The sequence below is a fragment of the Anser cygnoides genome, chromosome 1, assembly GCF_040182565.1.
Source record: "Anser cygnoides isolate HZ-2024a breed goose chromosome 1, Taihu_goose_T2T_genome, whole genome shotgun sequence".
In the NCBI taxonomy this organism is placed as follows: Eukaryota; Metazoa; Chordata; class Aves; order Anseriformes; family Anatidae; genus Anser; species Anser cygnoides.
The window spans coordinates 2,487,750-2,511,785 of record NC_089873.1 but is presented as its reverse complement, the minus strand read 5'-3'; the positions used below and the strand labels follow the sequence as shown (position 1 = coordinate 2,511,785).

Genomic DNA, 24,036 nt, shown 5'->3' with positions numbered 1-24,036 from the left:
AGTTTACGGCTTTAAAATAAATCAAAATATTCTTGCTGGATGATGTTACTCAGGTTAAAATCAAGACGTATGTGTGGTGGAAATAAGGGCACGTGGCACGTCTTCCCTGGAGTGGTGCCATGTCTGAAAACAGAGTGGCCATTGGAAGGCGTGGGTCAGCTTTTGGTGGGTTTTTATCTGTTCTGGTGGTATTCCTGGTGGGCTTTGGCAAATAAGTAGTAGCTGGAGCGTTCCTTACTGATAGTTGCGATGGTCTTCAAGTCAAAAATAGAACTTCTTCTTTGTAGTGCTCTGTAAGTAATAAATTGGGGTATATTTCAGATTTTATACTGTGCCCATCCAGTAGTGCACTGTAAAAGAAAAAAAGCTCCCAAGAATCTGAAAATTGGGGAAATAATGAAACACAATGCTTCTTTTTCCTTGAAGTGCATCGTTCTCTTTACCAGAAGAATTTACCAGAAATAAGCTTCACTCGCCGATGTGTCAGACTAGTAAGAGTGACAGGTAATTTCAAAATATCCCTATTTTTGTCATCTTTTTGCTCTTAGGACCCTGTCTACGAGTGATGACGTTGAGGACCGAGAGACCGAGAAGGGCCGCCTGGAAGAAGCCTACGAGAAATGCGACCGGGACTTGGACGAGCTCATTGTCCAGCACTACACCGAGCTCACCACTGCCATCCGCACGTACCAGAGCATCACGGAGCGCATCACCAACTCGCGCAACAAGATCAAGCAGGTGAGGACCGACGTTACGTGTGTTGCTCTCTTTTCGTCTGCTTGGTAACCTGTACAAACGTGTGCAACTCCTCTTTTTCCTGCGTACTGCTTTTTTATTATTAGTGCAGTGCGAGCTTACATTTTAACCTTATTTCTCTCCCTTTTTCCAGCTACTCGTCATCCTGAGCAGAACTAAAAATTAAACTGAGAAAGCTCTGCTACCTATGAATTGTGATGTGGCTGGGAGCGCAGCATTCGGTCCTAATACAGTGGTCCCAGCCTATCTTACCAGTAGTTTGTTTTCCATAGGTTCTCTTCTTGTTCTCTGAGAGCACAAGTAATTAAAGAGCAGAATGGGAGGTGGATATGAAGAGCAAAAGTTTGCAGTGCCCTCTGTTCATTTACTGTCTGGGCAAGCTGCTATCGGTTTTTGAAGTCTAAAGGCTGCTAAGCTAACACCTTTCCATCGAATCTGTTCATGTTTTTTTGTACGTTGGCCTCCAACAACCTCCTAAATAGCCTGGGTGATTCATCACCTTGCTTCTTGCTCAGAGAATATGAATTTTGGCGCTGTTTCCAAACTCAGTTCTGTTGTGTGAACGTACATGAACTCTGTGCCCCCGTGTATTTCTGCATTTTGAGTGCTCACACTTTAGTAGTGTGCCAGTAAATAACTCTGGCACTCTTTGTTGTGGACTTGTTCCATCTGCTCTCCCCCTGCAGCTCTGATTACTGTAGCAGTAGATTAGTTTTTTGGTCTCCTGCCCTGCCTTTTACTTCCTGTGTGGTTTGCTTTACCTAAACTTTGCAAACTAGGTACCAGAATTGTTCTTTTTTTTTTTTCCCCTGACTCTGGGGAGGTCTCAGCTTAAAACCTTTCACCGCATTGCTTTAGGAGCAGTAGGCTGTGACCCTTCTGGGGCTACGTACTGACCCTTCTGGCTTTTAAAATTCGTTTAGCATTTTCAAAGAGAATGACACCGTCCTGATGTTTTCCAAGGGTAAGAGTTCACCCTAGGATTTATGTACAAAGCTCAGCACTTTGAAAGCACAGATCAATTGCGCTAAATTTGAAACAAACTATAGCTGGTGGCCTGTTTTCACACAGTACGCTAAGCTTTGCAGAGGTCAAAACAAACATATAGGGGGGTGACCTTTTGGTCCAGCGTAGAAGAATGACTGTAAAGGTGAAGAACCTTTTGATATTTAAGTTTCCTTATTAGTTTTGGTCAACATGTATTGAAGTAGCTTTGACCTAATCTCCTGGGAGGCCCCAGATCTGGTTTGTCATCAATCTGTGTTACACTATCAGTCTTTTGATCTTCCCCTTTTGTAGGAGGTGGGTGATTGCGCAGGCGTTTACTCGCATTAGGACCCGTGGAAATGGCAGATAGTCCAGATCCTGCTATATATCTACCTTCTGTAGTTAATTCTTTTATGGGTACCTGTTGGGAAAGGCTTGCTTTTTGTCTTGGTTTTGAATCTAGCTTTAGAAGTGTTACCGTTGTAAAACTGAGTTATAAAGCAGAAAACAATCGGGTCTGCCAGAAGGAGTTTGGTTCTTAAAGACTAGTTCGTTCTTCCCCTTCTCTCAAACGTAGATAGAGTTCGTCATCTTTCTTGCAAGGACAGGAGTAGCAACGTCTTCTGAGATTCCTTCTAGCCCTGCAATTGTTTTCCTGACCCAGTTTTGCTCTGTGTAGCAGCAGTCCACTGATGATGGTGTGCTAGGCCGGTGAAACATTTTAAATAAAGGTATTGAACAGGGAGGGATTATGCCTGAAATGAACTCTCTATGCATTTTAGTTTGCCTATGCTTTTGCAGCGAGTTAGGACACCTTACATTAGCTTTTTTGTTGGCTGAGAGTTTTTCTGTGTTGCACTCTGAAATGTCTTCCTGAAAACAATAATGTTATTGTATTGAGATCTTAGTCTTTTCTAACTCCAGACGGAGGCTGTCCTGTGTAGCTAATTACCAGATGTTTGTATTTTGCTCTACGTGTTTGGGATGCGCTCATCTAAATGCTAACTGCCTTGAGATGGACAAGGATGAACATGCAGCTGAAGCAGGACTCCTGGAGCGCTTTGAAGGCTGAAATTTTTAAAAATAAATTGAAAGGCCTACTTCTCGTAGTCTCTCTTCATGTGTAATTCAGTGAGAGTTCAGCCTGAGAAAAGGTTGGACCCTGAGTATTCATAACTTCTCACAAAAACAAGAGGAGTGTGAAAGCTATGTGCGAAGCTGTGTTGTTAATTGCTTCCACATTTTAATATGTGATTATTGGTTTGCATTATGCAAGTGAAGTTAGGTTATGCTGACCTTATCGGGGGATATTGGGAGAACCTGAAAACAGGATGTAGGCAGCGGGTATGACTGGGGAGAGGGGATAAGAAAAACTCCTGATGCTTTTTATTAGGCATGCTAATGGGAGAGTAGTAAGGGACTTTGCCACTTAGAGAAGCAGCTGACAGGTGATGGCACGAGGCTCCAAAGCAAACTGGATGGCAAACAGCAAGGTGCTTTTCGTTGCTACGTAGTAGAAATGCTGAGCTGAACTACATCCTAACAGCTGTTTGTTCCACTGAAAGTGTATTTTGTAAAACCAAACTTGATAATGCTGAAGGTATTAGAGAAGTGGTTGTACGGTTGGATAATCAGGCTTCGAGAAACGGACGTGCGACTCGGAGAAAGGAGAAGACATGCCAGAAGATTCACTAGACAGATGGAAAATGTTTACAGCAGAAAAATTAGTAGTGGCTTATTTGCTTTCACTGCGAATTGGAGTCTTGCTGTATGCCAAAATACTGAATTGATTTTTGGAAAACCCACAAATCAGTCTTTGGTCACGGTTAATAGGATCCCTTGTTTTTTCACGTTATCAAACTTCCTTTAAATTTTCACTAGTGATAGGGAACTTGTACTAAAAACATTTAACTTTGAAAACAGTTCCTGTTTCTTGTAGCTAAAGGAATAGCCAGTAATTTTAAAGAACTTGTTTTTTGTTATTGTTTTATGGTATTTTTGGAGTTCCTAATAGAGTAAATGTGAGAAAGGGCTGATTAGTGTTAGAAGCGCAAGTTACAGGGGCAGATTTAATTAATCTTTTGACATGCTGCTTGTAGGTGAAGGAGAATCTGTTATCGTGCAAGATGCTGCTGCACTGCAAGAGGGATGAGTTGCGCAAGTTGTGGATTGAAGGGATCGAACACAAACATGTCCTGAATTTGCTGGATGAGATTGAGAACATCAAGCAAGTGCCCCAGAAGCTGGAACAGTGCATGGCCAGCAAGCACTACCTCAACGCAACAGACATGCTGGTAAGATGCAGTACCTTATCCTGGGAAAGTACCCACAAGAAACATAACTGGTCAGCCGTCAGATCATCTACAGGCATATCTGCCATCTGTGTGTTCTTTATTATTTGTTATTTCGCCCTGCTGAGTTCCTTGTTTTGTCACTTGCTGCTTTCTTATACTGAAACTTCTGTTTTGTTTTCATCCTCCTTGACTGGACGTCAAGTCACAGTCTCTGATCGTGTTCGATTATCTCCTCTTTTCGTGCTTTCAGAGCTGTCTGTACCTGTTGACTTCTCTTGATACTGATGCTTTCTATAACCGGCTGTTTCTTTACCCATTTGATCTGCACACAGGATTTCCTACTGCTTTTGGAACCTGGTGTTTCTCTGTAAGCTTTTTCTCTCAGCTCTTTACTGTAGCTTTCTAAATGTTCTTAGGTCTCCTGAACTGACCTGTATGCTATGATTGCCACTGGCTGTCCTTTCTTTGAAAGTGAATTTCTCAACTGTCTGCCTTTATCATCTCCTTTCTTTATATCTTATCAGTTTTTTCAGAACCATTTTTGGTATGGAAGAGCTGTCCTGTTTCCCTCCTGTTTCTGGGAGTACATCTCCCAGAATACACTCACGGCTTTGGTCATTACTCAAGCTGTCTTTCACCATTGAGGTGTTGTTACCTCTTACTGTCTTCCTCTAGGTCTTTTAGCAGTACTTTTGATTCTTATTCCTCATCCAGCTTGTTTTCACTTGTTTTTTTCCCTTCCTTCAAGTATTTTTCCCTTCATTTCCATCTCTTTTACAAGCATACCTTTCAATTCCAGTCTTATGTTGGAGGCAGAAGTTTCCTGAACTTCTGCAATGATATATGTCTGTCTTACTCTTGTTCCTAAGCTTAACAAACGTGTTTCTTAACCAGGCTCCAGTCCTTTCTTTCCTGAAACTGTCTTCTACCAGTAACTAAAAATTTTACAAGGGGAGTGATGCTCAGCCCTGACATGTGGGGTACTGTGTCCAGTTCTGGCTCCCCACTATAGGGGAGAGAACGACTTACTGGAGCAAGTCCCGCGAAGGGCCATAAAGATGGTTAAGGGGCAGGAGCATCTCTCCTCCGAGTAGAGGCTGAGAGTGCAGAGACTGCTTAGCCTGGAGAAGAGAAACCTCAGGAAGATCTTATCAATGTTTATAAATATCTGATGGGGGGGGGCGCAGAGGAAACAGAGCCAGACTCTTCTTGGTGTTACCCGGTGATGGGATAGGAGGCAATGGGCACAAGCTGAAATACAGGAAATTCTGTCTGAACATAAGAAAACATCTTTTTTTTAACTTGCAAGGATGGTTGAGCAGTGGAACAGGCTGCATGGAGAGGTTGTGGAGTCTCCATCCATGGAAAATTCTTGAGACCAAAATGGACACAGTCCTGGGCACCCTGCTGTAGCTGACCCTGCATGAGGAGTGGACTTAGATTAGATGAGTGGAGGCCCTTGCCAGCCTCAACTATTCTGTGATTCAGAAGTGAGGGCAAAAGGGATATGTCTGTTCATTTTCCTTTTTTTTAAGAGAATGCTTTTAAAAAAAGTCCTCTCATCACCTTCTTTTTTTATTGTCTTAGTCAATTTACTGTTTGTATTTCTCACAACTTCAGTCTTAGCTGTGCCTCTTCACTTTTTCTTCACTCTTATTCCTAGAGCCTGAAACAGAACTTTAATTTCCTTCTTTCCATTTTCTCTCATTTTACTTTAAATACGACTTTCTCAAACTTATTCTGTTCCTTCTGAAGTGTATTCAGCAGCTGGATGTCAGTCTCCTTGTTCCTTCCTCTGATGGCATGTGTAAGCCTATCTGGATTTTTGTTGTTGCTGTCATATTTTCTGGCCTGATTTCACTTTACTTTCGCTGACTTCACTGATCTTCACCTTCCTGTCCTTTTCTGTTGCACACGTCCTGTTTTCATGACGCATCTGGTGCAATCTTCTTTCTGTACTGTGGTCACAGTCTTCCCTTTTGTCCTTTTCAAAACCATCTTCCAGGGACACGCTCAATCTTACTCTCCTTAGATTCTCACTTTCCTTCAAATACGAACTGCTGTCATATATCTTTCATATGTTCTGTAAGTCATCTGGAATGGGCAACATATCCATTTCTGTTCTATAATATCAAGTGGAATTTTATGATACTTTACAAAGTGTGCCATAAAGTGCATTAAATTCCTCAAAATGGATCAGCGATGGAAGGACTGAGGCAGCATATCTGGGTGCAGTCAGGTTCTGCCAAAAGTTTCATCAGGTTTCTGGGGCAGGAGATTAGAGTGAGGTGTTAGTCTGATAGTTTTAATTATGAGATGAAGGAGAAGTGAGTTAAGGCTGTTCAGTTTAGGGGGAAAAATAGTACTCCATGTTAACATTGGTATTGATTGCAATGTTAATGTGTTATCAGTTTTTTTTCTTTTTACTGGTGGAGTTGACTTTAATCAGCATAAAAAGACAGGTTGCTTGTTGTGATTTTTTTATGTAAAAACTGTTTTTAGAGGTAAGTTCCAGAAAAATAATTAAATTTCTACCTGGAATATAAGATAGGAAGTGTAAAAAGAGAAATAACATGATTTAGGAATATACTTAATCTCTTACATATTATATTTTAGAAATGTTTTGAAACGTACATTTATGATAGGTTATCAGTTTGCAATATATTGTGTGCAATTTTTTTGCTGGTTATATACATATATACACATGTACATCCATACACATAAATGCTGTGTGTAGGTAAGCTTGCCCAAGGCCATGATATACAGCCAATATTAGGCCTCCCTAAGTACAAACTTCTGTAGCGTGCCACACTTTTTTCTCCACAATGGGGTATCTGTTCTAAGAAATCAAATTATAGTGATGCAAAAAGCTGCTGTTTAGATATTTTTTTAAGTCAAGGAATGCAGAGAAAACTGAAGTGGAGATTGAACACACTCTTTCAACTGTTCATTTACCCTTGCAATTTTCATTTGAAGGCAAGTGCACCTGTAATAAAGCAATAGTAATCTACCTGCCTTCGGAGCCTTTTCACGTACAGAAATTGCTGTGGGCTCATTGGTTTTTGCCATCTCCTGCTAACAGCACCTCTGCAAGACTGTGGTGCTGTAATCGCTCACTGGCTGCAGCATAACTCCTTTCTTCTTTTTTTATGATAGGAATATTCTGTAAAATAATAAACTGTCGGGTATGCGGTGTTTATAGATCTTTGTCCTTTTGTTTCGCTCCTCAAGGTATACAGATGCTCCTGGCTTATAAAAAGCCCAAAGTGATCTGACAATGAGCTTGTATCCCTCACATTGAAATTGGAGCACTGATTAATATTGTTGCCTGTAGCCTTGTGATATGTACAGTCTAAATTAGACCTTTGCAGCCGTTGTGCCGGGTTGATGCAAGCACACTAATAGCATAATTTCTGGTTGCTGCATCGCATTTCTGCAGTCTGTTCTTTGTATTCCACTCACATTAATTGAAGTAATTTTGCCACTGAAGCGTGTTTCAAACCTCTGCATTTAAATTGAAATTTTAATTCCCTTATTGTTTGGAAAAGACGGCTGAAGATGGCTTGTTACAGGTTTCATTATCACTCAAAACTCTCCAGCTGCTGGTTCTAATGTGCAATGACTGAGCAGTGCCGGGAAGAATTATTAATGTAAGAATGGCAGCTTTTCCCAGTAGCGTGAACAAAATGCAAAGGTGTTTTGTGACAGCTTACATTTGTATGAAGTTAAAATTTTTAAGTGGCTGTTTTTTTGTTTCTCATTCTGTATCCGTCTAGGGTAGTGCAAAGATGTGTAATCTGCAATTACAGAACAGCAAACCCTACTGGCCCTACGCACAGGAGTACGTACTATAAAGATGAAAGAACACAGAATGTGAATACACGATGATATTAGAAGTTCATTTGCACTACCCTAGTGACTGTTTCGTGACACACATCATTGCTAGAAGTGAAATCCACTTTAACGGGGCAATTGAGTGCACGTGCACAGATGTGCGTGCATTTTCTGTTAAACAAAACACGATCAGATGCTGAGAAAAATTCTGACACAACAAGAGCTTCATAAGAAGGTGGCGTGCAGTCTTGAAGAAGAAGAGCAGAGCTGGTGGTAGAGGCAAGTTGGGGCTGGGTTATAGCTTGGCACTTGGCCTGGAAGCATGAGCTTGGTTGCTGGAAGGCAGGAATCTGAATTACTCTGCTCTGAGGCTGGACAAGATGATCTGCACAGTCTACACAACTCTATAGCCAAGCCAAAACAGGAGGCAGAAGGCACAGCAGGATGGACAGGGGGCACAGCCAGAAGGGTTCTTGCTTGGTGAAGCAGTTCTGGGTCCAGTTTCCCTCACCACTAGGTTCTGCATTGAAGGGCAACGTGCTCTCACGAGGAGCTTCGTAATTAACTCAGGTAGCTGATAGGTCTGTGGTGTTGATCTAATAGTTCTGGCTCTGCTGTTGACCCATGCGGCATCCATCGGGAGGAATTAATATTTTCCATTTGTTTAAATAATCTAAGAGATGAAAAGCTAAAAACATTTGAAGGAAGAAGTGTTGTTGAATCAAGTAATTAAAGGTCATATCATAATACAATTAAATGAAAATTGCTTGGGCTACTTTCTTTGCATTTCCTGGCTTTTAAGTGTCTAGCTTTGCAATTTTAATGAGCTAATATCGCTTTGTCAAAGTATATAGAGTTTTTTTAAAAAAAAACTGAAGTCTGTTAGACCATGAAACGTTTGCTCTGAACTTGATTTCTTATCGTAAGAGCACAGTTCCTTCGAGGGTGGGATTGTATTAGGTAAAACACGGTGAAGCTGCAGAAATATATCCATAGGATAAGAGTGAGGATTACTGCCATACCCAGTTGAAAGTTCTTATTTTTTTTATTCAGAGCATGACAAAGCAAAGAAGAGCATCATGTGAAAGGAAGCAAATATGAAGCCCACTGACTAGTGTTCATTTCAGTTTAATATCCCACTTAGTTATGTTGCAGAGCTAGGAGCTGATGCGCATGTTTTACTCATGAGCACATCCTTTTCCTTTAGTTGAGGCATTTTTGTCCAAAGTAATAAAAAGTTAGAGTAATTTGCTTCTCAAGAAGTAGGCCAGGGAACACTCCAGCGACTCCTTTTCTTTCTTTTTTCCCTGTTAACAGACTTCTATTTCAGCTTCCTTCTGCGAGCGAAAGAGTAGTAGGTCTCCTGTTCTACTTTCTGTAGTAATAGCATCAGGCTTTGCTCAGAGCTGGCCGCATTCTTACTGCAGATTTGCATTGTTGCCAGTTTGCTCAGCTTCCAGAGTGGAGCGAGTGGCCATTATTGTTGCTGCGTTCAATTAACTTCACTCCAGCTGTATGGGAGAAGAGATGGGGCTGCAGGTAAATTAGGTCGCTTTCAGTTGTGCTCATGGAGCATGTGTAGAGCATGCAGAGTTCGCCACTTGCATCCTTATCGTGTGTCGTGCACAGCTCTGTAGGCTGCTTTGTTAAGATCTATAGGGTTAATATATGTAATTTTTTCTTGAGTTTATTTGTTGTGACATCTAACCCTTATATAAGGGTTATTCCAGTCAAATCTAACCCTTATATAGGGGTTATTCCAGTCTAAACTAGTGATGCTGACCAGCCCCGATGTCTGCATACCAAAGCATTTTACACAGAATTGGTTATTTTCTCTTTCTGACTGCAGGGCTTTACAACACAACTGGGTCAATCTAGTGTGTGAGAGCAAGGTCAGAATGAGAAGAGATTTTAATACAAAGAAATGCTGTGCAAAAATGATCGTAAAGCTACTGAGGCAGTTGGAAGGGCGAGGTGGCGTAGGAAAAGGAAATGGATACTTGGAGAACAGTGAATGAGGACAAGGAATTCAGCTTGCTATGGAAAGGGGAGTCAAACAAGGAGCTTAAAACCTTGAACATCTCAGGGGCGAAGAAGGGATGTTGGGGTGTGCATGTACACAAGCGCATATTTGGCCTTTTCTTGCCCATCTCGTAGTGGATGTGTCCTTGATAACAGTTGCCTCTACTGTTCGCATTAATCCTCTGTAATGGCATTTGGAGTGATTGACGTATTCCCAGAAAACGTTGGGTGTTCGTAACCCTGGTGAGGAAAATTTGGTTTTTGTTATTTGAATGTGGCTGCTGCCTGTGGCTCTCCGTAGCGTGGGCTGAGGAGAGGCTTTCAATTACAAGTACGGTGTAGCGAGCTCTCTTCTGAGGCTGTAAGTAGTTTGGAATAATGACATTGAAAACATGCAACTGAGTTCTTGGTATGCATTTTATTTACTGTCTGCCTTTCTTTCAGCTGGAACAATGAAAAATCAGTAAAATCAGTCTTTCATTTTGTTTCTGCATTTCTTATTGCAGTGCTGGGATCCAAGCACTGCTGTGGAAGAGTTTTGTTTCCACTGAAGTCACTAATTACAAAATATAAGAGTCTTTGGGATTCTATAGAATTTTTTTTATTACAAAACTTAAATTTTGGCCCTGCTTCAAATTCTTTCTGTTGAATTGCAAACATAGCAATATTTTTCATTACTTCTTGCCTTGAAGTCTTTCCACAGCTAACATTGTGTCGTCTTGTTGTAGACTCGATTGATTGCAAAGAAGCCTTTCAGAAAACAGAATTGAGAAGATGGCACCTCAAGGGTTGTATCTGATTTTAGATTTGATGTTTGTAAGCATTTATGCTTAAAGGAACTAATTTGTCCTAGTTTTTAATGATTGGCAAACCTAATGATTTCTGCTAACTGTATGGTTGAGGTACAGAAGAGAAAGAAAGCAGCTTTGTTTTTCTTAAGCTGCTGTATGGACGGGATATGTTCTAGTGATTCACGCATAAACGTGGAAGCAGTGAGCTTTTTTCTCTCCTTCCTGCTGATTCATTTCAAATGCTGTACCTTTACTCAGATGACAGTTTATTAGCATTAGTTGTTTGCCCCGAAGGAGCATTGTAAAGCTTAAGTAATTAAGTTTGGAAGAGTACTTGTAAGTTCCTTATATGAGAAGCATTGGTGCTATTTATTGCTAGCACATTTTTCACCTCTATTTTTTCTTTTCTTATAATTTGGAAAAAAAAACAACAAACGTGCACTTTGCTAGGCTACGGTTGAAGACATTATAAAATGGAAGTTTTCTTTCCCTTTGAAACACCTTATCATTTTTCACTTACTACGCTTATCAATAACTTTATCTCATTCTTTTCATCCTATAATTTCCATTATCCGAGGCAGTCTGTTGCATTAAACTGTTAGTGCCTAATAGTGCTTCATTTGCATTGACACGTGCTTGACCTCAGCCCCTCCGCTCTTAGTTAATGCACCAACAAGCATCGATACGTCTCTGGAGTATTATCCTGTGGCTGTTAGCTCAACTAATAACAACCATTCATTTAAGCTGATGAAAGTTTATTAAATAAAAAACACACACTGTAATGAAGGTGGAATAGAGGTGTCGAGCATCGTTTTGTGGTGAGATTCAGCCACACTGCCGTTAATGAAACAGGAGAAGTATTTGTAAAATGATGGTCTGTGCTTCTGGGAATGGACGTTTCTGCACGTTAAGCTTAATCTTTCCTGATCACAGATGCAGTGATAAGTTCTTTGCTCAAGGCAATTGTCCCTGCCATGTAATGATGCATCCTTTCTTTGGAGTGATCTCTTAACAGCTGGAGAGTTTTGTGTTCTCGTTTACACTGGCTGCCTTTTTAACTCATGAAGCTAGGCGTCTTACATACCTTCAGGTTAATATTTCTTTTGCCTTTGATATTGTTGGTAATTTTTATTATTGACATAGTTTATGGAGTTCATTCCGTGAGCCATGTATGTTCTTATTGCTTTATCTTTGAATATAGCTGATGTTTTTCCAGTAGTCGTTGGTCTTTCCATTAATTCTTTAAACTCTGGATTGTGCAAACATAATTCTGCACATAGTGAACAAACACCAACAGAAATTGTTGGAAGACCTAGTGGGTTATGGAACAATATAAAATATAATCTAGATAAATTTGCATTTTTAATGCAACTTTAAAGCCAGTGAATGGTGGGAGAAGAGGAACAATAAATTTGGTTTTCAGTGAAGAATTTGGAACACTTCGGGTGAATTTAGCCTGGAAGCCTTCCAATGAAGGAAACTGATTTATGGTGGGTGAAGTTGGTTACCACGTAACCTTCAAAATGGCATGAAAGATGAAACATTCTCCTGTAGACCCGGAGGAAAACTTATGCTGAACAGCTCGTAAATGAAGATCTATAGACAACGTGCCTGTTAGAGAAGGCAGTGGTTGTATAAGACTACAGTTTAATGTTACCTTCTGTGATGTCTTTATGAATTCTGTAATAAAAAAAAGTTAGTAAATTAGTAGGTGAAGAGCTAATTGAAAGGAGTCAATGATTCCTTTAACAACAGAGAGATGGGACAGGGAGTGTGAAGGATTGGAAATGTCATCTTGAAGACAGCAAGAGATCAATTTGGGGAACTGCAGGTTTGCATTTAAAAAAAAAAAAGTCCTGGTGTTTTACTTCAGTGCATTAGGCCCCCATTGGTCTAGGCATCATTCGTATAGGCAGAAGACGTTTGGGATGGATGGTCCTGAAAAAACACACTTCTCTTAATGGCAATTAAGGCTGAATGAGGACGTATTAAATCAGAGACAAAACATGGAAGTGAAAAGTAGAAGGAAGAGCCTTTTAAGATTATTTTTACTGCTTTCACAGTACCTGTAACAGTATCTCCAGTCCGTGCCAGTGCTCCAGTGGGGGATACAGATGGCAGAAAAAGGTTGGACCAGAGGTGAGCTTAGGAGGCCAGTAGTGGGTCTGATGGAGGGTGTGCTGAGCGGGAGAGGGAGGACACGGTAAAGTGATAGCAGTCCTTTTCCAAAGCAGTTGGCAGTAGGCAGCCGGCCATTGAAAAGCTGCTGTCTTTTGTGTTGAGTAGCACTCGGCAGATCTCTGCCTTGAATTTCTGTTGTTTTTTTGAACCAGTTTAAGTTTTTGGCCTCGGCAGTGTCCTGTGCCAATGAGGTATAGAGCTGAGTTGTGCGAGCCTCTTGTAGATGCCATCAAATCTTTGATTTGCTAATTTCAGCTGAGTGCTCAGGAGCTGCTGAGGATTCGAGGCACGCAGCTATCGCAGGCACCCCGGCGATACGTACCTCATCTCCAGCGAGTTGTCACTCTAATGGAGGACGTCTCGGGCAATCCTGCAATGCAGATAGGTACTTTGACTTTCCTGTTTCGGGGAAGTCATTTAACCATACCACTGTTGAGATTGCTCGGGTTTTGTGTTCAAGTCCAAGTGAGCAGTTGGATAATCCTCTCGTGGTTTTTAGCCAGCGTGTTCCTTGAGCACTGCCTTTGGTTTCAGCACTTTATTACTAGAAAGACATTGATGAATTACAGCAAGTAGAGGAGGAAGTAGAATGATTGATGGGTGACAGGACTGGGGAAAAATTGAAAGAATTAAATTTATGTAGGTGGACTAAAGGACAGCAAGCGAGGGATGTAATTCTATAAATATTTTAAGTTTGTAAAGGAAAGTAGTAAGTTCGGTTGGGTCACCACCGTTTGCATAAACATTTAAGAAAAGTAAAGGGTGATTGCACTTTGTATTAACATGTTTGTAACAGGTTTGCTTTGATGCTTTCATAGGAGCAGTAGTCCGACGAGCAAAAGATAGAAAGGCAAATTTTGCAAAATATAATTAAGGCAATATTAGAGTCACAGGGAAATGGCTTTGCAATATAATTGACCTCCTCCCAACTTGTATCAGATAATATAGACTTTTTTTTCTTTAAAGGAAGTAAGACTAGGTGGGATGGTTGGTTTAGAATGCAGAATTGTGTACTTCAGCTTGTTGGAACTTGATTCTTTGGAATACACTTCTACTCTGCTAAGGCATTAAATAAGTGTTATTCCTCTGCCATCATGTACACTTTCTTACTGTTTGGCGTTGTGTTGCGTGCTGGCTGCTTGCTGCCTCTTCTTGTGGAGGTGATTGCATTTCAGTCATGTTAGATGAATGTACAGGTGGAATTTCAATAAAAGGTGCTACATTTCAGAGAAAACAAACCCTGTAAACAAAAAGTAGTCCTCTTACCCTGCTTATATGTCTATATATTTCCTGTCCTTCCCCCACCAAAGGAGCTTACAGTGACTTAGGACTAGCTCCTTTCTTGCAACCTGAGCGTTGTATTTCGTGTGTAGCTCAGAAGCCATCAATCTTCTCCTCCTTTCTTCATCAGTGTTCAGCAAATCCCTTCACCTCAAGAAGGGAATTGACCTCAGCCATTTCCAAAATACTGCTGAAGGGGTTACTTTCTTATTTCTCCATCTCTTACAACTCTTCACATGCTTTTAGCTTGTTAATTCTTCCGAGACTGCTTAAAGGTGAGTAAAATTGCTAGCAGTTTCTTCCATCATCTTAATATCCAGTGTGTTAATCAACAGTCGGTACTGTTCATCATGAGTATTTTACAGCTGTTCATTAGTCTTCACATCCTGTGTGCCTTTTCCCCTTTTCCTGTTTTTAAGGGGAAAGAGGCAGTGACAGTCGGGAGCAGCTCTGTGATCTGTGCTTTTCACGTTTCCCATGCTTTTCTTTTTTTAATCTAAAGGCTCCCTGCTTTGGGACCGTCTGGGTGTTCCTGTAATTCCAGGGTCATCTTAGCTGGATGATGCTGCCTTGTCCTGATACCACACTTTCTGCTGCCCACTGACCTGTGGCAACTTGATAGCGAACAATTGCCAATCCTTGGATTTCTTAAATGCAGCTTTTGGGTGCAGGTTTTCCATGTGTTCCATTATTTGGATGTGTCGTCCTTAAGGACAGTGACTTATTAGCTTCATCCTAATTCACCTTGCTACCAAAATACGGAACAAGTTTACGGCTGAAATTCAGGTTTACTTGATAAGGCTTACGTCAAGCTTCTAATTAAAAAATATAAATGCAATTTTAGAGCAGGCTTAATCAGTTACTCATTATGTGTTTCCAACTCTGTAGGTACAAAATACTCAACAAGCTCCTGCTTTCTGGATGTCAGCACTTTTCCTCCATCATCCCTGGAAAACAGGAGTTTTGCAGGCAAAGCAATCTCAACTTGGGGAATTCTTAGTTTATTGCCAGTTAACACACACCCATGATCACTTGATCATGATTTGGATATTTGAGGTGGGGGCAGAGAAAGAGGGGACAATAAAAAAAAAAACACTTTTAGATATATTTTTTTCCACTCTTCTCGAGGTACAACTTAAGTCAAGCACCTTTACTCCCTTCCGTTCTCTCAACTTATTTTCTCTGTGGCGTATGCTCAGTCTGTCCCAGTTCCTCCAGTGAGGCGATGGATGGCACAGAAGTCTGGTGTCATCCATAAGGGTTTCTCTCTGCACTTTTTCCCTTGTAGGTTTTTTCTTTCTGCTGCTCTGCTTCTTACTGGTTTCCTCTGCAGCACTTGGGTTCTCCAGGTTTTGCACTGCTCTGGTTTTCCTGAGGACGCCTGCTTTGGCGTGGGTTGCCCCCATGCCACAGATCCTCAGAGCAGTCGCCACTTTGCAGTGGAGTGCCTCCTCCATGGACCTGTCTCCAGCTGCTAGCAGTTGCTCCAGCCTACTTAAGAAACAGCAGCAGAGCCACGTGCCACCCCAAACCGTAATGAACCACTGCAACATTCCTTGGGACACGTAAGTCAGTTCCTTTAGACATGCACATTTAGTGTTAGGAAGTTGGAGGATCATTTTTCCACATGCTTCTCAGTTTGTCCTGTTAAATTCTTTGAAGAGAGACCATCACTCTTAAGTACTTTACCTTTTTGCCCAGTGCAAAATTCAGCAGCTAGAGCCGTGAGTACCTTGCTGTTTCCTAAAGACTGCGGCAAACTTCCCAGGTTAGATCCTTATCTCCTGCAAGTCAGGTGTAATTGAATTCAGTGAACTGCTTGTTTAGATCTGGCTATACACGTTTCAACTGTTTTTTAGTCATTTTCCTTTCCTGTACCTTTTCAAAAGCAAGTTCCTTGTAAAAGCAGTAGATCAATTCTCTCCCTTTTAAATGTCAGCATTGTCTTTATTCATCCAGCGAGGCAGCTGAAACCTTCCAGGCTGCTGCTATTTGTTTGCTGTTTTATTCAGAGGGTTCAGCTTTTTCCCATTTGTCATACCGTGTTTGTGTATGACTTGGCTTTTTTTTCCCTTCAAATTGTGACCTACCACATTGTTTTACTTTAACCTTTCTCAGTTGTTTGTTCTTCATGTTTTTGCATCTGTCATCTGAACTGAGAGCAGGCTGGTGTCCCGGATGGAAAGCATTCGGGTTCCTGGTTTGTACAAACATTATTCTGCTTTGCCACCATGAAGGAGCACCTACTTGAGGGCTTTCATTTTATCTCTGCTTATAGACTTCCAAGATTGTGGAGCTTTAGAATTTAAATAAATAAATAAATCTTTTCACCCCTGTTTTACAATGCTTTTTGGAAAACTAAAATACTGCTGAGAACCCTCTTAAGGGAATCATGCAGTTTTAACTGGGAGCATATTTCCTAACTTTGGCCAAAGTTATCCAGACTTTTAACAAATATCTTGCTGGTACTTAGGTTTTGTGTTGTAAAATGCTAAATCAAAACCTTCCAAATTGGATGTTATGATAGGCAAATGTTTAACTACATCTTCTTTTTAAGGCAATTAAACTCTGCTATAAACTGATTGTGACCTTTAAACAAGCTGCATAATGGTTCTGGTGCCGTAGTTATTTTCTATAAACGTACAATTTTTAGCTCATACATATCAGAGCTCTTTTTTCAGGCTTGTTTCATTGATCCTGATTTTCTAAAGGGTCACTGTATATCACTGTACTTTAGAGATGAGTAGATTTTAACATCAGAGATGACTATCAGATTATCTAACCCAAAGTTTATTGTAGTGCAGGCTGATTTTTCTTTTTTCTTTCACTAAACACAGTAATTTTGTGTTTAGCATGACCCCATATGGGACGGAATACCCCTTTGGCCAGTTGGGGTCAGCTGTCCTGGGTCTGTCCCCTCCCAGCTCCTGCTGCACCCCCAGCCTGCCCGCTGGCAGGACAGAGCGAGAAGCTGAAAAGTCCTTGGCTTAGTGCAAGCACTGCTCTGCAACAATTAAAACATCAGCGTGTTATCAACACTCTTCTCATCCTAATCCAAAACATAGCACCCTACCAGCTACTGGGAGGAAAATTAACTCTATCTTAACTGAAACCAGGACAAGAAGTCATCTCTTGCAGGACAGTAGGATGAAACACAAGTTTGCCAGTGTGGTGCTTTGTTTTTTGTTTGGAACAGCAGGCAGATGTGAAAATGCAGCTGTGTTTTTTTTTCAAGTTTTGTGTTCTTTTTAGCCACCTTTTACATCATTTTAGTTGCTTATGGTACTGCTCTGTTAGGTTATCCAGCATACAAATTAGCAAAATGTTCTAATCTTGTGGTTTTGTATTCAGGGATGTAATCTAGGGTGGTGGTCTATAGCTCGCTTTTGCCAGGATTTATGTAATCTCTAAGCAGGTAAAACTACACAAGAGAAATTTTTTTTTAATGTAACATCTGTACTAGTTGTCACCTAAACCAGTTGGAGACCTTGCCTTGACTTCCAGGAACATGGATTGAGCCTGTAGCTACTTTCCAGACCCAAATTGTTCTGAACATAAAAAAAGCTTTTGTCTTGAGCTCTGTCTTGATAATTGGTGGTAAAAGGAAATCAAGTATTGGAAAAGAAACCAGCGTTTACGCGAGGCTTTCCTGGAGTGGGGCTGCATTGAATCAAAAGACTCCAAGTGTGCATAACGTTGAAACTTGCCCATGCTACTTCCCAGTGCAGGTCAATCTTTGGGAAAGTGGCATTTATCAGGGACGTAACTTCCAGCTTGTCTGACCCCAAATGCGGAGTGTCAGAAAGGACAACGAAAAAAAAGTCCAAGAGCGAACCCTGCAAAAAACCAAACCTGCTTTTTCCAGGAGAAGAAAGTTCAGTACATAACAATGTGGGGTTTTGTTTAGGTGCAATAAATGATTGACTGTGCTGTTTGTTTGTCAGGAGGCATATTTGGGAGCTGTATGTTGGTTTTAATGATTAGTTTTGAGAATAACTTGTAGTAACTCGGAAGGTAAAAATAGAGCCTAATGTTTCGAGGGGAAAGCTTTAAATTTTGTTGCGTGTGGTTTTGACGATACTTTTACTGGATGTCTGGGAACCTTTTTAATGCCGTTTTCCTCTGTGCTTTCAGTTCTTTCCTCGCTGCATTTTCATCTCAGCTTCTCAGTTTGACAAATGTCGTTCCTGATTTTGCTCCTGCTTTGGTGAAATTGCTGACAGCTTTCAGGGCAGCGATGAGTGCCTGCGACTTCCCTGAAGTGGCTGGGGCTTAAAGCACCTTTGGGATTGGGAAATTTGGGATACATTCCCACCTGCCAAAGGAAGGAGATAAAATTAGCACTTAGGTTTACTTCTACTGAAGGTTTCCAAGCTGTGTCTGCACTTCTTGTTGACCCTTCTGTCTTTGTATGTCAAGCTCTTTGGGGAGAAGTGAATTTGTTTTTCTGCATCATCTGTGCTATAGTTTTGTGGCCAAATTTAAATAACTGTTCAAAAATAGATTCTGAGAAGAAAGAGGATGGGTAGTCCTTTGGGTTAAGTGACGGGAACCCTGTACGTGCTGCTGAAGTTGTAGGGTAGGTGGGCTTATGAGACGTCCTCTGCCATCCTCTGGTCAACAGACAAATTCTTTCTCAAGGCTAGGAATACAATGACAAAATGTGAGCTTTCAGGAGGTATTTAACAAAATCACAGCAAACTTCACTCCTGTGGACTGCCAAAATGCAGGGCAGGGCTGCAGGAGTGGTGAGGCAGGGCACAGTGGGCTCTGTCCTAAGGCTGGCAGCAGATGCACACGTGCTCATCATCCGTGCTGAGAAGGGAATTTCATAATTAGAGACTTGGTAACATTTTTCAGGAGGAAAGAAAAAGTGCAGGTTCCTCTTAGGAACCACTCCTAATTTCAAAAGCCTGAGTGCCCCAAAGCTATTTCAGGGTCATTCTTGACTCGCAGGCAAGCAAAGTAATGCTGTGTTGATGTATGTTCTTTCGGCATAGTTAATATTTACTGGTATTAAGGGACCAGACCTTAGCTTGGCTGTCTGCTTGCTGTATCTCCTTGCTTTTCATTTTTAATGTTGAGCTGACAGGTTCGCTATAAGCTTAAATCCTGAAGTGCAAGCAAATGTCTTATTTCACCAATAACATCTTAAATTATTAGGGAATTATTCTTTTCTTTCTTAATTTAAAATCTCTGCACTTCTCTGTGTGTAAGAGGTGATGCACAGTCGAACAAGCTATGCTATTACTGTTATTTTAAGTTCCTTACAACATCAGCCCCGAGGTTTTGGATGCTGCAGAGGGATGCTGTATCTTTTTAAGTAACTGCGAAAGAGTTCCGTTAAATATTTAGGAGAACAAATAAACCGGGAGAGATGCAAATTGATAATGTTGCTTTAATGCACTAACTTGCCAGTCCTGGTGCCTTTTGTCCGTGTTTGTTCCTAGGATACAAATGAAGATGAGCTAGGCTTCTTGTCCTGGTGCCCACGGGCTGTCAGCTGGTCACTGCGTCAGCAGAGGAGCGTTGCTCGTGGCCTGCGTGCATCATTGCATGCGTGCATCCTCACCCCTGGCAGTGCCCAAGGCCAGGCTGGATGGGGCTTTGAGCAACCTGGTCTTTTAAAAGCTGTCCCTGGCCATGGCAGGGGTTGGAACTGGATGGGGGTTTAAGCTCCCTTCTGACCCAAACTGTTCTGTGATTCTGTCAGCCCTGTCTGGTACTCTGTTGCTCGTGTAAAATTATTTTTCGTAGCCTGAGGCTTGGTAAACAAGCATTTAAACAATAACCAAAAAACCCACCAAAACTCCTTAGAGTTGAAAAGTACCTTTGAACTAGCAATAGCTTTCATTAACGGGTTGGCTATCTTTATTTAAATTGTGTAGTTAGGTGACTTGGTACTTAACGTGGGCTAGAAGCTGAGGCTTCCTAAGTTTTTTAGCCATGCCATTACTTCAGGCAAATAAAATGTAAGCCATTTTCTCCCCATCTGTAGATATGGGAATAATATTTTGATGGCGTTTATGTAACGAAAAGAATAAAGATAACCAAACATCATTGTCAATGTCTTTTCTGACCACTTTTCCACGTGATTATCTTCTTAGTCTGTTACCCCATTCTTTGGTTTTATTTACCAAACAGCATTTAAAGTAGTTTGTTTTATATATAGGTTCAACGTGTTTGAAGAATGCTCATTAGATTTCAGTTGCTCGGATATTGAACCCTTTTTGTGTTGAATTTTCTTTTAGGAGGAGAAGTGAAGAAATGCTACTTAAGCTTTTGCTCCTTCAGAAGAGTTTGTAGATAGGATTGTCATGGCATTCAGACACTCCCCTAAGCAAAGGGAAAAGTCTGGAGAGGTGAATGAAGAGACCTTTAAAAATTGTCATCTGTTTTCCTTCCAGGTGTCAGCAGTGGACTCCTTGGAGGGTCCCCTTCTTCAGGTGGAGGGGTTGAGTGATCTGAGGCTGGAGCTGCACAGCAAGAAGATGAACATGCACCTAGTCCTGATAGATGAGTTACACCGCCATCTTTACATCAAGTCAACTAACAGGGTGGGACAACGCAACAAGGAGAAGGGGAGAATCAGGTTGGTTTGGTGTGATGCTAACTAAGGGCAAGAGGTCTGGGAGGGAAGGGGACGACCTTCTCCCTGTCATGAGCGGAAACTTTCTTGGGAAGAGCGACATCGATTGAAACTTTCATTTTTGGAAGCAACTTTCTTGTGCTTATGGCTGTGAAGAGCGTAAAACCCCCAAATATTTTGATGCACTTTTGAGCCTGCGAGCAGTCTGTTCTCCTTTTTTTTTTTTTTTTTGCTTAGTGATTCTGTTGCTTTTTGCTGCTTCCTACAGAATTATGATGAGGTCAGTTCTCCAGCATTCTTTTCCAGCTCTGGGGCATATACCTTTCCCACAAATGCCGTGATCATGAGGCTCAGGTCAGGCAAAGGGAAGATCACAGGGGAGAACTGTTCATCTTTTCTAGCAAACTGCCAGGGTTTAGAAAACTTCCAGATAACCATAAGGTTACTAGCCAGAGGCACAATATTGAAGTGCCTGGGCAGTGTCTCGCCTCTGTAGCATTTCAAGGGTGTTTTAAAGATTTTGAAATTCTGTGCCTGATTGGTGCTTCTGATCAGTGGATTGGGCTCACGTATAGGCACCTGGCTATTTTTACCTAATTTTGTGAATTCTAACTTGGATGGCAGTAGAGTTTTTGGGAGTGAAGAAAGACAGGCACTGTCTAGAAATGAGGAAGTGTCAGAAAGTGACTTTCGTAAAGTAGGAGAGAGAATAAATAGTGGTGGGAAGCAAAAGGGGAGTCAGCATATGATAAAGATGCAGGGAAAAAGATAAATGAGAATTTTGTTGTGAGAAAGAAAGAATAAAAACATGCTTAACAAAAATAAGAGGAGAGATAGTAAGTTTCATTAAATGAATTTATGAAATAAAGGATTGTTTGAAGTTGAAGCTTCTAGGAGAGAGAGTTAGCAAGTCCTCAGTCTCTTCCCTACTCATCTAGTTAATTAAAAACAGTCAAAAAAAGCTTTGGTGTTCCCAGACTATGCAACTACTAATTAACTGCAGTTTTGTACCACTGCTACAGGGACCCCTTATCTTTATCGTGCTTTGTCTTTTTCCCCATTCCCTGTTATGCATCATTGATATGATATTAATATGAACGCTTGGATCAAGGACAATCTTGTTGCTTCGTTTTAGTGTGCTGCCATAGACTGGCTGTCAACCAGGACGCAATTATGTTGATAGTTATTTCTCGTGTTGGTTTTAAGTGTCTTAGATCTAACAATGCTGAGCTGGAATGCATAGCTAATCCATTTAAGTGTGATATTGGAGGTGTGGAGAGAGTGGAAGTGGTTCTTAGGCAGGGTAGTAAGTTTAGCCCCTGTCTTTGCAGGTTTCTTTAAGTATTTTGATCTCTTAGGGAACATACAAAACTCGTTGTAGGTGCCTTCTCTCCTTCAAATGATTTCTTGCTTTTGTTCCCCTGCCACATCCAGCTTTATGCCTTTCATTATGTGTGCAGCTGAGGCAGCACGACACATTCTTGGCAAATAATACTCTGAATTTGTTATGGAAATGACAAAGTCTTTCTACTTTCAGGGGAAGAGTTGTCCTTTCAGAGGAAGAAGGTTCATTTGGAGAGGGGTGCATGTAGGTGTGCACAGAACAGGAATTTGAAGGGGAGGAGAAAGAGTGGAGGCTTCTAGAGGGTGCTAGGAAAGCTTGAAGGAGTAAGTAGTTGACAAGCCGTGGAAATGGGAGCATCTCTTCTCCATATGTGTTTTTCTAGGAAGATCTTAACAACAATTCCATGTCAGTTTATTATTATGCTAGCAGGATGTAGTTGTGCTGGAAGTGAATGTGTTGGGAAACAGTATCGAGGTATGGCAAGCTGTAGTGGGTGTGTGCCCTGATTACATTGCTGCCACCAGTCAGACATGTCTGCAGAGCAGTATCCCAAATTTGGGGATACCAAATTTTGTCTTTGATACAACAGTGTTCCCTTGTTCACTCAAATGTATATATGCACACCCACTTGTATCCGTCTATGGACTTGTGCTTTAATTTAGGTTTTGTAAACATCTTGTATCAGAACTGTTATGTATATCTCTGCTGCTTTTGCTTACACAGTTAAGAAATGTTATTTGCCAAGAACTAAGACTGTAAATGACAGTAAACCATTTGCTTTAATTCTCTCCCCTCATCCAGTTCACTTGTGAAAGATGCCTCTTCTGTACCTCTTATGGACGTTACCAACTTGTCTACACCTCGCAAGTTCCTTGAAACTTCACAGTTCAGTACTCCTGGAAGCTCCAGCAGTGAGTATTTGTCAGGTGCATTCCTAACAGGATTATTTTGTAGCTCTTCAGGTAATTTTGCAAGAGTAGTAGGCATATTGTCCCCTCTTCTTGGACGGGTGCTGGTGGGGGTCTTGAGACAAAAAAGATATGAAGTGATCTGCAGAATACTTGGAAATGAGTGAGTGATGCATCTAGGAGCAGAATTTGGTCGTATCTGCAGTTTCCTCTTGGCAAGTCATCCTTCCTCATCAGCTGTAATTAATGACACTATTTTCTGAGCCTGTCCTGGTGTTGATCATGTTCTTGGTATCCCGGACAGAAGAAAGATTTGCAGTCAGTTGAGTTGCCATAGAGGTCTCCTCTGTTTGTTTAATGTAGGCAGGCAGATATACATAGATGTCTCAAATATTTTGCTGCGTTGGAGCCAAAAGGTCAAAGCTTTTCCTCCTTGTAGCTTTGAGTAAAAGTCTACGTAGACACAAGATTAATCTGGTGGTCATCTTTGTACACCTGTTACTGCAACGGATACTAAGCAAAATACTCAGTTTTATTGGTGCTTTTGTATGAAGCTTTGAAAGTACTGCACAGATGGGGAATTAATCCTTGTATTGTTTCAGTGGATTAGTAAGTGGGGTTGTCCTTGTTTAACAAAGGAATAGAATAAAGAACACAGAAGTGACCTAGATCTCTCCTGCCTACACCCCTTTCAGTCTTCCTCAAATGGAGAGTCTCTCTTCTCATCTTTAACTCTTTTGTCCTTTTTGTTGTCTTGATTCTGTTGTTTCTTGACATGCTTGCCTCCTAGCTTTTGTTTGATCGTTCTTCTCTTTTGCTCATGTTTGTTACTTGATACCCTGCTCCTGCCGGGTTGGCTAGTCTCTGTCTGAGGCTGTATTTCTACATGGTGGAGGTTTGTGAGGAGTTACTCCTTTGTGATGTTCCAGTACAGATTTTCCAAGCTGGAAACTGCAGCTTGGTCAAGGAACCCTGGAATAGAAACCCCATGAAAATTCTGGACAGAAACATCAGAATTCCTGCACTTTTCCTGTGTGATCAGTAAGAA

General features: G+C 41.2%; 1 protein-coding gene across 5 annotated transcripts in view; it reads left to right on the top strand.

Annotated features, from left to right (window-relative positions):
* The window catches only part of EXOC4 (exocyst complex component 4), a 381,730-nt gene that overhangs the window by 18,133 nt on the left and 339,561 nt on the right, over positions 1-24,036 (top strand). For 3 of the 5 annotated variants that reach the window (XM_048062634.2, XM_048062632.2, XM_048062636.2), the window contains exons 2-5: positions 549-738; positions 3,843-4,037; positions 20,554-20,738; positions 22,882-23,006. In XM_048062634.2, the coding sequence (XP_047918591.1) occupies positions 549-738; positions 3,843-4,037; positions 20,554-20,738; positions 22,882-23,006 (695 nt within the window). The remainder of the gene's footprint in view (positions 1-548; positions 739-3,842; positions 4,038-20,553; positions 20,739-22,881; positions 23,007-24,036) is intronic. The other 2 variants (XM_048062635.2, XM_048062633.2) reach the window with 1 other exon arrangement.